The following is a 14,458-nucleotide window of genomic DNA, read 5'->3' on the forward strand; positions in this document are numbered from 1 at the left end:
CAAAGATTCAGTGAAAGCGGGACGCGCATTACTCATCTATCGCGTGAGAAACTTGTGAACGAGTGCACGTCGATTGTTTATCGACTATTAACTGTGGAACAGTTGTTGAGAAGGGGTGAGAAGTTTGACAAGAAACAGCAGGAGCGAACGTGCCACGACAGCCGTTTCGCCCCGTGAGTGACAAGTGGTCGGCGACGCGTGGTTAACCACGTGGCGCGGTGTGTGCGCCGGTGTAGAGCAGTCGCTCGGGTGGCGCGTGAACTTTCGCGGGACTCTCTTTCCCTTCCGAACGAACGCGCGTGTGTGTGCGTGTGTGTATGTGTGTGTGCTAAACTATCACGCGTGCACACGACGACAGGCAAGTGACAGGTAGTCGTCGGTCGTTGGCTACGCGAGCGAATGGAACGCTTTGCGGCTTACATCAAACGTTTTCGCTCTTTAGCCTGAGAAAGTTAACGATCGACCTTCGCCCATCGGTCTCTCTTTCTCGAGACGGTCGAGAGCATGGTGCAACAGTGATTAGTCCGTCGTATATCATCGTCGGTGGTCAACAGCAGTTGCAAAGGGAAGAGCGCGGGGTCCAGTGGTGCGAGTAGTCTGGTCTCGCCGTCGCAGGCCGCCGCGAGATGCTGAGAGCCTCAGCCGTCCAGTCCAGCCAATCACGTAGGGTGCTGCGATCTGTGCCGAGGGCCGTCGCGGCCTGCTAAGATGACCGCGCGTTTACACTCGCTGAGGCACCAGGAGAAGAAATCAGCCGGCAGCAGTCACAGGCAGCACCATCAGCATCAGCAGGCCGTGCATCAGGGTCCGAGCCCGGCACCGAGCCCCAGCCCCAGCCTTAGCCCGAGCCCGAAACATTCGGACGGTCGAAGAGTGAGTACAAGCAGCATGCATTTCAAACTGTCAGTCTTTCACTTGGAGACTGAAAAATGAAATTTTTTTTTCATAACTCTCCAGAGTTTGACACCAATCTGTAACTCGGTTACTGATGTTTGTAAGACCATTTAATAATTTGTGTTAATCAAAAGGTATTTTTTAATTTATAAGATAAAAAAGATCTTTTACTTAATCTCGGAAATGTTAAATATATTTCAATAAAGATAATCCAAAATTTGTAACATAAAGAAAGTTGAATTTTTTGACAAAGAGATTTACAGTGAGTGGAAGAATACACCATCAGCTTTAGAGAATTAAGAGAAGATATCGGTTACTTTTATGCGAGATTTCGATATCAGCGGTACATTAACGTTCCTACAATATTAATCAAGGAAAATGTACGAGATGCGTGCGAGAGGGAAGTTTAAAAATTGCAGCGCAAGCGCGAACGTACGGATTTAATTCGAGATTTTAAGAATGAAAGGGAAAAAGTACTTAAATAACTCGATTGTGTGGGAATGCGATATCCTCATCCCTTGCAGTGCACATTGACTATGCAAAATACAACTCACCCTATCTCCCAATTTATCTTCTGCGCACTTAATCTGCGATTGTAAGTCCTGCGAGGCGAATCCGATACTGGACACATGTGTCGTTTATACAACCGCACGCTACCCAATCCCTACGTGAGAATTCGCTGATTTGACAGATGAACCTTCAAGTATATGGAAAGTGCGACAGTGCGATACCTGTGTAAATTATAATCTACAATGAGATTTCAAACTTTGACCCTTAAAAGTAAGAAACTTATACTCACAGAAATGTGAGGGGAATAATCGATTATGATATATCAATTTTTTAAAACGTAAAGCTCAAGTTTTATGCCTTAAAATCTCACTGTAGACACCGCTTTAGATAAACACGAAATGCGTTGCTGTGAAAAATATTTCTGGTAAGATATGAAACTTTTCTCGACGGTACAAAATTAACTTTCCTTCTGTCGCCATAGAGTTCTCTCAATTTTATTTTTATTTACTGAATTTTTAAAATACTTTTTATTACTAACTATATATTATTGACTTATATTGATTTAAGCAAAATACTTCTTACTTTGGCTGTGGAATAAGGTTTTATTTTTATCTGTATTTTTAGAACGTGGTATTTTCACAAAAAATGTCTGATTACATTTAATACAATATCATTGTTGTATCACATATACTATTATTATATTTATTACGAAATTATTTTAAGATTAATCATAAATCATCGAGATTATATTTTCAAGATTTTACTTGTACTTTTCGAACTATGAAAAATGTAAAGGAAGAGATAACATTGCCAGTCGCGACGTTCAGCGATGACTCTAGGAAACGTTGGTGATTAAAAACTTGCGGTAAAAAGAAGTGTCAGCTCGACATTACTTCTGACCCTGCATCTTCTCTGTAATCTCTGCGAAGTGGGTCAGTGCCGGTCAACTCGGCAGATTCAGCGAGGAGATCAGCGAGGAGGATTTCGAAGGTTCGACCTTCGCTCGTTTCTGGATCGTTAAAAAAAAATGCACGGCGGCGATAGAACGCTACACAGGGGTATAAAATGAATATCGCTCTCCACGTGGACGGGCCGTTAAAATCGCAACGAAACTCGGTACATACACGAACGTTGAGCCATTAAGCGGCGAGATACGTGTGCCGATAGGCGAGATTGAAATACATCGTGAGGAAAGATAAAATTCGATACGTTAGAACTGATCGTATCGTCGTCACGTATATGCCCACATTTTCACTAATGTAGATTAATTTTAATCTTGTTTCAACTTATTCTTTAGTTTTTTTCTTAATTTCACCATCTATCTTGTGATCTGTCTCTCTTGATACGAACGAAACGAAATTTTCAATCTCAAATTTCACCCTCCTTTTTGCTCAAATTTTGATTTCGATTTTTATTAAGTAAAGGTTTTAATATTTAAGTTTAAAAATTATTCAATAATAATAGAAATGTTCAAAAGTAACTCTGAATTTTATTTTTAAAGCTTAAAACTGAAGAACAGTACAAAAAACTTTGCCTAGACTTAGATTGCAATCGGAAAGAATACAAATAAGGTTTGCAAATGAAGAATTAAGAATCGGAAAAGGATTAAGAGTAAGTTGAATCGAGATTAAAGTTAATCTACATTGGTAGAAACAGGCATTAGTGATAATATAGTATAATTCTTGTATAATTAATTAAATTGCTTACATGGCAATTCTAAAAGAGGCAATTGATCCGAATTTTTATTTTTTGTTAACTTGTGGTTTAGACTTAATCTCACTTAACTTAATGTAAAAATTGTACTTTTCTAACTATAATTATTAACTGATAATTATTAACTGATAATTTTTTAGTGGTAACTTTAAACGGACAAGATTTTTCATTTCCTATAGAGTGAACTTATAGTTTAGATTTAACCTCATTTAACTTGACGACGACATAAAAATTATGTTTATCTTAACCATTATGATTAATCACTAAACTTTCAAAGTTACTATGGATCAGTTTAGTAATTAATCTTAGCTAGAAAGATACAATTTTTATATTATCATCAGGTTAAGTCTAATCACAGGTTGACCTAAAAATGAAAAACCGAGTCTTCATATCGAAACCGTTGGGTTATTCAGAGCACGTGACAAGTGCATTTCCTTTACTTCTCCTTGCGGTGCATCAAAACGCAGCGGGTCGCAAGGGCATGTCGCGGCACGAACGCTGCGTGTCGGAGCCTTGTGACGCCAATTTGCCGTAATTGAACGTATTTACGAGCAGTTATCATATAGATCATCCAGACGCCCCCGTCCGCGTGGTCGGCGTCGTTCAAAAAGTTGTAATAAAATTTAATTCGGTTAAAATTCAAACGTGGAGGAATCTATAAAAATATCGCTGTATACTGTATACTAGAATTTATCTATAACGTAATAAACTTAAATTGATTTTTTCTTGGACTCTCTCTTTTTCCAAATTGCGCGAAATATTCGCGAAATTACTCGATAAAAATAATTAAAGTTAAAGATTAGCATGCGGATTCGACCTCGCGTGACGCGCAAAGACTCGCGCTCGTTCCGCGAAATTTTGAGTACCAAGAGTACTCGCGTGTGATCTCCGCGGTGCACGCGTGCGTTAAATGCGGCATGGATGCCCTTTTAAGGTGATCCACGTTGCGTGTGAGAATACGTTCGCTCGAGCGCGCCTCGAACGCGAGCGGCGGTCTTCCTATTAGGAAAGTTTCCACGGTGACGAAAGGACGTAACTTCGTGCACTCGTCTTTATTAGCCGGGTGAATTCGCAACGAGAGACACGCGCAGATGTACTTAATAGTGCAGGGATTTTAAATAAAAAGTTTTCAGTGAAATTTTTAGAATTTGTTCGTTTCAAATATGTAAAGATATAAAGAGAAGTAAGACGTATACATAGATATTAATAAATCATAATTGTGGTTCATGCACTTAGAGAAGTGTTTTGTATTATATGTGACTTACAAAAACTCTTTAATAAAAAATTTTGATTAGAACAATAAAATTTTTAAATTAAAAAATAGAAAGTTTTTGTAAATTAAGTGAGTTGAACATTTTGTTGTAATCAAAATTTGATTATTCTATGATGTTGATGTTTTTTTTTCAAGTGTGGGCGTATTTGTTTGTTAATTTTCACCTGTAAAATATTTTGCATTGTCATTAATTAACGAATCATAGTCTCCTGCACGTTCTTAATCCGCTCCATCTTTGCTTCATACAAAACAATGTACAGTAAAAATTGTGTGATTGAACTCCACAATATGAATTTTAACTGTTTTATCAATAATAAAGATCTTTGGAAAACAAAACAAATTTTTTACTGTTTCAGATTATCAAAATCTGAAAAAATTCTAGTATACTTGTCAAAGCTTTAAGCACAAGTTTTTATCATTATAAAAGTTGAATTATATTTTATTTTTTACAGATTTATAAATGTACCAAAACTCACAATTAAAATATCGAAGAGGTGTTTTTAAAGATCTCAGTTGCCGTCAGAGGGTTAAACATTAACTTTCTGTTTCTATCGCATCTTGTTTTCGTTTGTCTTCCTCTTCATGTTGAAGATGCAATTTTCTTTCTCGCATTCACATAGTCTGGTAAACAACTAAAGGAAGCGAAATAATTAATCTCACGCATAGTGATGCTATGAATAAAAATATAAAAGATCCACTAACACTTTTGTCTAATCAGACTATTATATTTAAAGATATTTATAATTGAGACGTTTAAAGATCGAAGTTGAACGATTAAATAATAAAATATAAAAGAATTTCTCATTCTTGCTTGAAAACCTCTTTTTTTCTCTTGTAATAAGAAATTCAAATTTTTATTATGTCGTTGAATTATTATTGCGAGATCGGATGGCTAAAGGAATTCCAAAAAGATGTCATTGATCTCTATGATTGAGAGTGACGAAACCTCGCAGGATTTCGAAACTGGTGAAAGAGAAGAAGGGAGAAAAAGAGGAAAATAACGAAAGAGATAGGAGATGCAGTGGACGCCGGTCGTCGTCGGACGACGGTTTAATTGACGGCACTTAATGGATTGTCGTTATGCCCGGCTTAATTACCTGTCGCTCGTTGCCGCTAGTTCGCGCATTTTAATCGATTTATCATACGCGAGACGAAGGCGACGACGTGCCCGAATATGAAAATGCAATGGACATGATATCACATCTTTAAATGGAAACGATTTTAGCGAATTTTTTAAAAACTTTCACTACACTTTTTTTACACAAAAAGAACGATTTTGCTAAAACTACTTAAAAATTTAGCTAAATATGAATCTGAAAATAATTTTGTTGGATCATCAAAATAATTATAAGTTCGACAGGGTTGTCACAAAACCGGAAATCAAGAAAATCAGGGAAATTAGAAAAGCATCAAAGAATTTTGAAAAATTTTCTGGAAAAATAAAATTTTTGACTACAGAAGATTTAATATGATATTTACATATCACATCTATCAATTTTAGAATAAATACAACTTAATAAATGTAAGCAGTGTCAGCAATTAATATTAATAGTAATAATTTACATCAAAAAGTTAAGTTATCCTTTCAATAACATTTGATTTCTAAATCAAGACAAAAATACATAAAATTTCAAAATATTATTGAAAGTATCAGGAAAAAGTTTTGGAATTTTAGGACGAGGAATTTGTGGTAATTCTGCTCAAGTGTGAATATTGCAAAAAATTTTAACATTTTTTTATGAATGCACAATCTTGTGCATTCTATTGTACATAATTATTTTGACGGTCCAAACAAAATTATTTTTAGATCTGTATCTAGCTAATTTTTTAGATACCTCAACAAAACCATTCTTTTCTAGTAAAAACTAGTCCAAAGCAGAAAATTAAATCTTAACATTTTTTTTATGAGGCATCTGTTCAATAAACTTTAACAGTAAATAAACTAATAGTGATATCATTGTTACAATTTTCTACTCAACAATGGAACTGTTACGTATGTTACATTTGTATTGTTGAATAGAAAAATATAATATTGGTATAATGTTACTGTTAGTGTTTATCGGATATGTATCTGTAGAAAGAAAAATAAATGTAGAATTATTTTTTTAAATACGAGCGCTATTAAGTTTAAACATCGGTCTTTGATATTTTCTGGCGATAATGCGATTGGTATAAATTTTTCTTGTTAAAGATGACGTTCCTCACGTATTATATATGAAAATAATTTACGACAATAGTAGGTGTTTATATAAAGATTTACCTCTGTATCGTACTTTTTTAGCTTTGATATGCACTTATATGTATCGAAAAAAAAAAAATATGACCGTGACCGACTCACTATTAGCGATGACTGTTGTTAAAACAGTCTGGCTGGGAAAAAAATTCCAGCGGTTCGCGAGGTGGTTTGCACGTCGATGCTGATTCACAATGCCGTCGCCGTACGTGACGCGAAGTCGCAAACAACGAGAATGTGATTTATCGCGCGTAACGCGCTAATCGGCGGCACTGTCAAAGTCACGCCGTCACGCCGCTGCGCCGCTCACAGTCTGTCCCCTTTATCTCCCTTCTCTTTTTTCGCGCCTATCTTTCTAAGTCACGCCAGCTGGAAAGAACGTCACGACGCTCGCGGAATTATCTCGAGAAATACAATTTTTCGATAGCTATCGGAAAACGCGGTGTAATTGAAGTGAAAGAAGTCCTTCCTCTTCGAAAGACAAGTAACAATTACGGATGTATTTTAATAAAATGAAAAAAATGTGAAAGTTTATCTAAGTATTATATATTTGAAAGTAATACAAAAAGTTTGGTGGCAATTTAGAATCTGGATAAAAAAATTATTTCAATAAGTAGACATGTTTTTAAAAAATAATTAAAATAAAATGAGAAAATTCTTATTTTATCTTATTTTCTTATTAAATGAGAAAATTCTTAAATTATAAAATTGTATTGTGTTAAATATAAATATTAATTTAGCATTCATTTTTATATGAAAAGTACGAATTTCCAATTTTAATCACTTTTTACAGAGATTATATATCTTTAAACATTCGAAAAGAAAATTATCAGATAAAACAAAAAAGACAAAATAATTTGATTAAATAATTCACGTTCTTTCGAGCAATTAAAATATCAATACTTTATTAACAAAAATTTAACAGAAGAAAATTGCGAGACTTTTCTTCAAGTACCATCGATAAACGATACTGTTGTATTATCCGCCGAAAGCGTCGTCAGCTTTCGTTCAAGGAACGGAATCAAAGCGAAAGGAAAAGGAAAAGGAAGGGAGAACAAATGGTTCACGACTAACCCAGTTTCAGCCTCCGAATCGTTGAGGCGTAATTTAAACGCCTCTATTACAAAATTCCTCTCCCGCTTCACCCGCAGGCAAACGCATCCACACAAATGCACGCAGCGCAATACGCAAGAGAGAAGAGCGAGAGCGAAGCTCATGCGAGAAGTCCATCGTCGACAGACGCGCGCGTCTCGCTCTCTCTCCACCGCGCTGCCCCTCGCTCCCTCCCTCCACCCCGCGTTCTCGTCCGCCCTTCATGCGCGCCTCTCTCGTAATAATAGAAGGACGCGACGGAGCAAGAGTGCCGCGCCGGTTGGCGGCGATGACACGCGCGCACGTTACACGCACAAGTGTGACACACGCACGCGTGCACACGAATACGCATGACCGCGCGGCGGTTCGCTCGTTTGTTTACCCGTCGCGGCGCTCCCGTGTGAACGCACCGCGCCGACTTCGCCTCGTCTTCCTCTCTCTCTCCCCCCCCCCTCCCTCCCTCCCTCCGATCCCCTTCTTCTCGACTTACTCTTCGTTGCCGTCGACGTATTCGTGGTACACCCCGCTCGCTCCCGCACGCGTCCACGTCTTGTTATCCTCGCCGACCGTCTCTCCGCCTCCGTCGCTCTCACGTGGTAGTCATAATTTCCTTCCTCTCTCCCCCTTTCTCGTTAGAGCCGACTTTGCTCGTCTTCGTCGTTCCGCACGGCGCTTCTGTTCGCGATCTTCGTCTCTGTCGCTATCAATCTCTCTCTTTCTGCGGCGCTCTGTAGCTCTCGCTACCTTTGTCTCTCACAAGGATACCCGTCTCCTTTTCATCCGCTCTCTTTTCCCCGTCCACCGTCTTCTCTCGATCCACACCGTGAATATCTGTCGTCTCCCGCCTCGGCGGCGGACGTGCCTTTGCCGGTCCGGCCTCGCCGGTCGTTTCGCACGCTATCCTCTTTCAACATGGAACGTCAGCGTTTTCTTTTTTTGTCTCCACGTGTGTACTCCTCGTCTTTTTCGTCTCCAAATCGTTCCTCCGCGATTCCAGTCCTTTCATGGTTCTCATCTCGATAGATTAATTATTAGAGCATCCGGCAAAATTATCGCAGTGGCATCTGCACGAGAAATAAATTTGCTCGCTGACTCGAGCTTTCGAGACACCCAGTGTGTATACGCCTTCGCCTCCGTCATCCATTTCAATCCTGATCCACTTTATTCGGCTCTATCTCCGCTCATCTGCGAAGTGCGGCTGTCGCACGTCTCGGAGGTCGTCCTCTTTTCCCCTCGACCGCGTTTACCGCCCAGGCCGTGTCTTGGTGAACGACGTCGGCACACCGCCAGCGAGCGGAAAGCCACAAAGAAGTGAAAGATTATTCGACACGTTGAGACGCTCGTAAAGGAGACCGGCCTGGGTCTCTGAAAACCTAGTATTTAACGACTTTTGAAGTGGAGTACCCGTGACTTCTTGAGTCGGAAATCCAAGAAGAGAGCCGTTCAAAAGAAGAAAGGACTGGTCTTCTGCGAGAAGCCAATACGGCTGTACCTTCCGTATGCTTCCCATGGAAGAACATCGATATTTTAGACTTGACAATGTGAGATGTGACTCCACCGGCTGTAGCAACGTTCGAACCTTCTTAAGACTGAAATGGGAATGAGGTGAACGTGAAAAGGTAGAACAGCGTTCCTGAAGGAATGGAAATCGACTGAAGAAGTAGAAGAAGAAGAAGGCGAGAAACCGATCCCGTTCAGCTCGCGGACCTTATCTGGACCTAAACCTGCTTACGTTCATTCTGGAACCGGTAATGTTCTCGTAAAATCGTCCTAGACCACCCAGACTCTGCGCTTAACTTGAATCTAGTTTCAAGAAAAAGAGAGACACGGAAGCGCATGAAATAGGTTGATACTCTCGATAGTCTGGCACTGGACGCATCCGCCTTCCTCTCTTTCTTTTCCTCTCTTATCTCCCGGATGCTCTGTGTCATTCTCTCACCGTTGTTTCGCTCGCTCGCTCGTCACGCTCATCGCCGGCGGCATCTCGTAAATCAACCTCTTCCGCGAAGCGCGGACAAAAAAAAGTAATAGTACTCCGGCTAGGATAGAGGAGCGTGCTGCATCTAGGCAACACGTTGACCTACTGTCGCTAATTGTAAGAACTCGAACGAAAGCTATTTCAAATTTATTTTTTTTTTTTTCTAGCATAAAGAACCTCGGGTTCCGACAACGCCTTAATATACTTTTGTGATCTACCTTATCGAGAAACATATAACAATCGATATTTCAGATTGGAATATGTTCAAAACTATGACTTGATTCATATTGATGAATATGATTAAAAAATAAAATCTAGCTAAATGAGATCAAAAGTTTTAATGAATCCTGAACACCTCTCGATTTTTCTCAAATAACAAATATCTCATCAAATATCAAATAGCAAACAATAATAAACAGACATACGAACGTCGAACAAAGGATCGTAACATCGCTGAATTTATATAAGTAATAGAATATATATGAGTAATAGGATCGTTTCGAACTGTTAATTTTGTTCGTAAAATTTCTAGGATTGTGAATTCTTAAAAGATGTGATTACGTAGCTAATTCGATATGCGGAAAGAAACTTAGCGTTCACATTTTTTAAATTGCTCTTTGTTGCAAGAGTTCATGATTTGAAATTCCATAGTAATTTGATAATTCGCCGATTACTTGCATTGTTCTAAATAGGTGCGAATTTCAGTATCTCATAAATTTCGCACCACTTATATTATTAAAAACATCATCTATAAATATTGTATATAGTGAGAATAATTTTGATATAATCAATAGATTAAAGATTGTACGATTTTGATATAATCAATAGATTAAAGATTGCAGAATCAGATATATGTTTATAAATTCATACAAAAATATTTAAACACTAAGGCCGATATGCATAATCAATCCTTATATCTGAGACTGTCTTAAGTACTTAAGACTCATAAATCAATTAGAGAATCGTATTAGCATCTTAAGACATTACTTAAGACGGTTTTAAAATAAGAAATAAGAATGGACTATGAATATTATCCTAAGATACGCTTTGACTTAGTATACGATTTCTTTTATTTAATTATACTTACTCTAATTAATCCAAATCCAATTCGTATCATAATTGTTAATCAATAGATATTCAACTTTATTTTGATAGATACAAATACTATAAAAACATCACCTTGATTCTCTCGCAATACATTTCGTGATACATTCCGCTCTTGAACAGAATAATTGTTGCTTGACGAATAATTGTTCTGTTCTTCTCCGAAACTTATAGGTACGTTGTTGATAGATGTATTAAAGAAATATCGTTTTTCTGCCTCCTCTTTTTCAGGCTAACAAACCACTAATGGAAAAACGACGACGAGCAAGAATCAACCAGTCCTTGGCGGCGCTAAAGGCGCTCATCCTTGACAGCGCCCGTTTGGAGAACACCAAGCACAGCAAGCTTGAGAAAGCTGATATCTTGGAGCTTACGGTCAGGCATCTGCAGCGGCAGAGATCGCTCGCTCAGCCCGGCCTATCCAGGTACAAGGCGGGATACCAGGACTGCTCCAGAGAGGTAAGAGCATTTTTCTAATTTTGGAGAAAACGCGACGTAACATATTTTTTTTTAAATTCACCAAGGTTTTTAGAGTAAGATAACGTAGGCCATTGAAATTTTAGTTCGACCAAAAAGGAAAGCTGCATTTTAAAAATATATCATTCGCTTGCCACAAAAAGATGTAACTTAAAAATTATTTTTTAATTAATTATTAAAATAAGAACATAAAAAAAACGGACTTTTTAAAATTCTTCTTTAATTTATAATTATTACATAAACTTAATTATTGCACTTTAGGATTAATATTTTAAAATTCTAATGATTCAAAACTTATTGAAACTCTTTCTCTGGAAAACTTAATTTTTTTGAATTGTGCCGTTGCTGTACACACAGAAAAAAATATGTATCGTACGCAAGTAATAATAACTTGTTTCAAGTATTTCAATAGTTTATATATCTGCAAATCTATCATAGGTTCATCATAAGCATCAAATTTATTCAAAAATATATTCTGAATCCTATTAAGTTTAATACTTCAATCAAGATTATTAAATTAAAACAAATTCGATTTGTTTATCACATAAAATTGCTTGTTCGATCAATTTTAAAATATTTTTAAGAAAAAAATAATTTTTTATTTAAAATACATAATAATGAGTTTTTCCAAAATTTGTAATAAGTATATTTTAAGATTATTATTATAAAAAATATTTTTGTTAAAGATAACCGTTACTTGAAAGAGAGAAAGTAAATTGAGTAGGCACTCTTCTTACCAATAGAATATTTTTCTGTGTGTAGCAAATGAGTGATATCTTTTTTGTTTCGATAAACCTGATTGATACCATATCTCTGAGAACAAAACGAGAACCGTGTCGGTGAGGCAAGTCTGACGCGGAAAAACGTGGGTTTTGTGCGTCACGTTTGCCATTATACTCCACACGTTTCGTCACGGGGTAGCACGAGAAAGGGACGCGCGGGCGGTGAATGAGGTAGCGCAGAGGGTGGTGAAAAAATTCCAGCGCGTCCAGGGAGCGTGTAATCGGAGAACTCGGCGGAACTGGTTCGTGTTACATGACGGATAGGGATGGGGAAGGAGAGATTCTACTCGGTGAAAGAATCTACCCGAAACCACCCTGCCTCCTCCCCCTCCTCTCTCTTTCTCTCTTTTTCTCTTTCTCTTTCTTCTTCTCTTTCTCTTTGGACGACGCGACGATAGGTATCTTAACGTATCGGGTTGTCGTCGAGAAGTTTTGCGTGACTCCATGAAGCTCAATCGCTCATTCGTTAAAGAATGTCGCAAAACGAGGGGAAACTCGTTGAAAGCGAACACCCTGTAAGTGCTATTGCGCAGAATTTGCCGGATGAACTTTGCGGTCGGGTCTCCAGTAGAATCAGATAATCAACCGATCGGAGGAAGTGGGAAGGAAACAGCTCCTTACTTTTCGGTTTCTCCACGCGAAGATTCAGCATAAAATGACCGGAATTGTAACTAAAGGCAATCAATTTCTATATAGTAAATACTACATTAACGTATTTTAGTAATTGTGATTCCGATTTGATAATGATATATAATATTTATCTTTTAATAATAATTTAAATATTATTGTACATTATATTAAATGTAGTGCCATATGGAAATATCACACTGAAAAAAAACTAAATTTGATCAAATATAGAAATTTTCATATTTAATTAGATTTATTTAAGTTTAATAAATTCGTATTATATTAAATTAATTTAGTTAATTTTATTTTTTTGTTGAAGAATGTACGTAGGTTAGATATATAAAAAATTTAAGTTTAATGTTTGTATCTTAAAATTTAACAAAATATTATCAAAATAATTATGTAGTGTATTCAAGCACGATCAACAATGCTGCAAAAAAGTTTTGATATTCTAACAACTAGCTTGAGCATTTTACATAATTTTTCTGGTCTACAAAATTATTTTCAAATCTGTATAAATTCTTAAATATTTTAATAAAAGCATTCAATTTTAAAGAAATGCAAAACTTTCGTATAGAATGTAATATAACGGAAATGAGAAAGATTATGGTTTTTTGCAAAAATCATAATCTTCTGTTATATAGGAATTTAACATTTATATGTCAGATTTGTGGCATTTGAATATTATTCCTCCATCAAATTCTATTTTTCTTCCCTTACGATCTGAGTCTTTTTTTTTTTTGTCAAGTTTAAGTTTTTTAAATTCTAGGCTTTCAAAAAAGGTGAAAAAACATAGAATTTTTAATATTTCTATTACATTATCAAATAATTCCTTAATTCAAAAATTTTTTGATTTAAAATAGAGTATTTAATAAAAATTGAATTTTAACAAAAATGAGGGTGAAATTTATTTCTTGTACTAAAAAAAGATTACCGATAGAGATTTAAGTCATTATTTAACTCTTATCTTCTGCATTTTATCTTTCTCTCTCGCAATGCGTATTGAATTAATGATAGCATTAAACAGTAATCCCATTTACAAGTATCTACCTGTTCCTTGACAAACCCGTTATTCAAGACGTTATTTTTTTCGAGCATCTCGACCCCATCTATACGATACATCGTGGCATTTCTTATATCTTCATCGGTACGGCGCGGCACGACACAGCACAAGCGTGCTGAAGAACTCGAGGCGTCGAGTCGATTGTCGGCTCGCTCGCCTCAACAAAGCGCACTTGTCACGATACAAAGCCCAGCCGTGCGCGCTTGTACCTGTCGCGCGACCGCCTTATCAGAATATTCACCGATAAAGTCGCCGACTTCCTCCTACCGCTGGGATACCGCCGATCGACAGCCCGACATGCAGCCCGCACGGGGCCGCGCATGCTAGGAAGTAACCGTGCCCTGGCGTTTGATAAAAGAGGAACAAATTGGGAAGTTATTGCTATCGTTGAAAAATCACATTTGCGGCACGTACATGTATCCTCGAGCGTTTTAATCTTCCGCGGAGTCTTACGTCGAAGAATAATCACTGTAATAATAATAATAAAACTGTTACATAATTCTTATTTGAAATTGCTTTTCAAATTTTACTGTAACCTTTGTCGAACCATTTTGTTGCAGCCGCGTAATTATTTTCGAGTATATGTTTTTTATATGTGTATATATATATATATATGTATATATGTATGTATGTATATATATATATTGGGTTGTCCGGAAAGTTCCTGCCGTATTTTGAAGGAAAATTGAAACTCAGAAGATTTAAAGTATAC

At 37.1% G+C, this 14,458-nt stretch overlaps 1 protein-coding gene across 1 annotated transcript in view; it reads left to right on the top strand.

Moving 5' to 3' along the window:
* Window positions 1–708: 708 nt before the first annotated feature.
* The window catches only part of LOC105621229 (protein deadpan), a 21,600-nt gene continuing 7,850 nt past the window's right edge, over window positions 709–14,458 (top strand). The window contains exons 1-2 of the mRNA XM_012202699.1: window positions 709–873; window positions 11,029–11,256. Of these exons, the coding sequence (XP_012058089.1) occupies window positions 709–873; window positions 11,029–11,256 (393 nt within the window). The remainder of the gene's footprint in view (window positions 874–11,028; window positions 11,257–14,458) is intronic.

Source organism: Atta cephalotes, assembly GCF_000143395.1.
Source record: "Atta cephalotes unplaced genomic scaffold scaffold00032, whole genome shotgun sequence".
NCBI classification, from domain to species: Eukaryota; Metazoa; Arthropoda; class Insecta; order Hymenoptera; family Formicidae; genus Atta; species Atta cephalotes.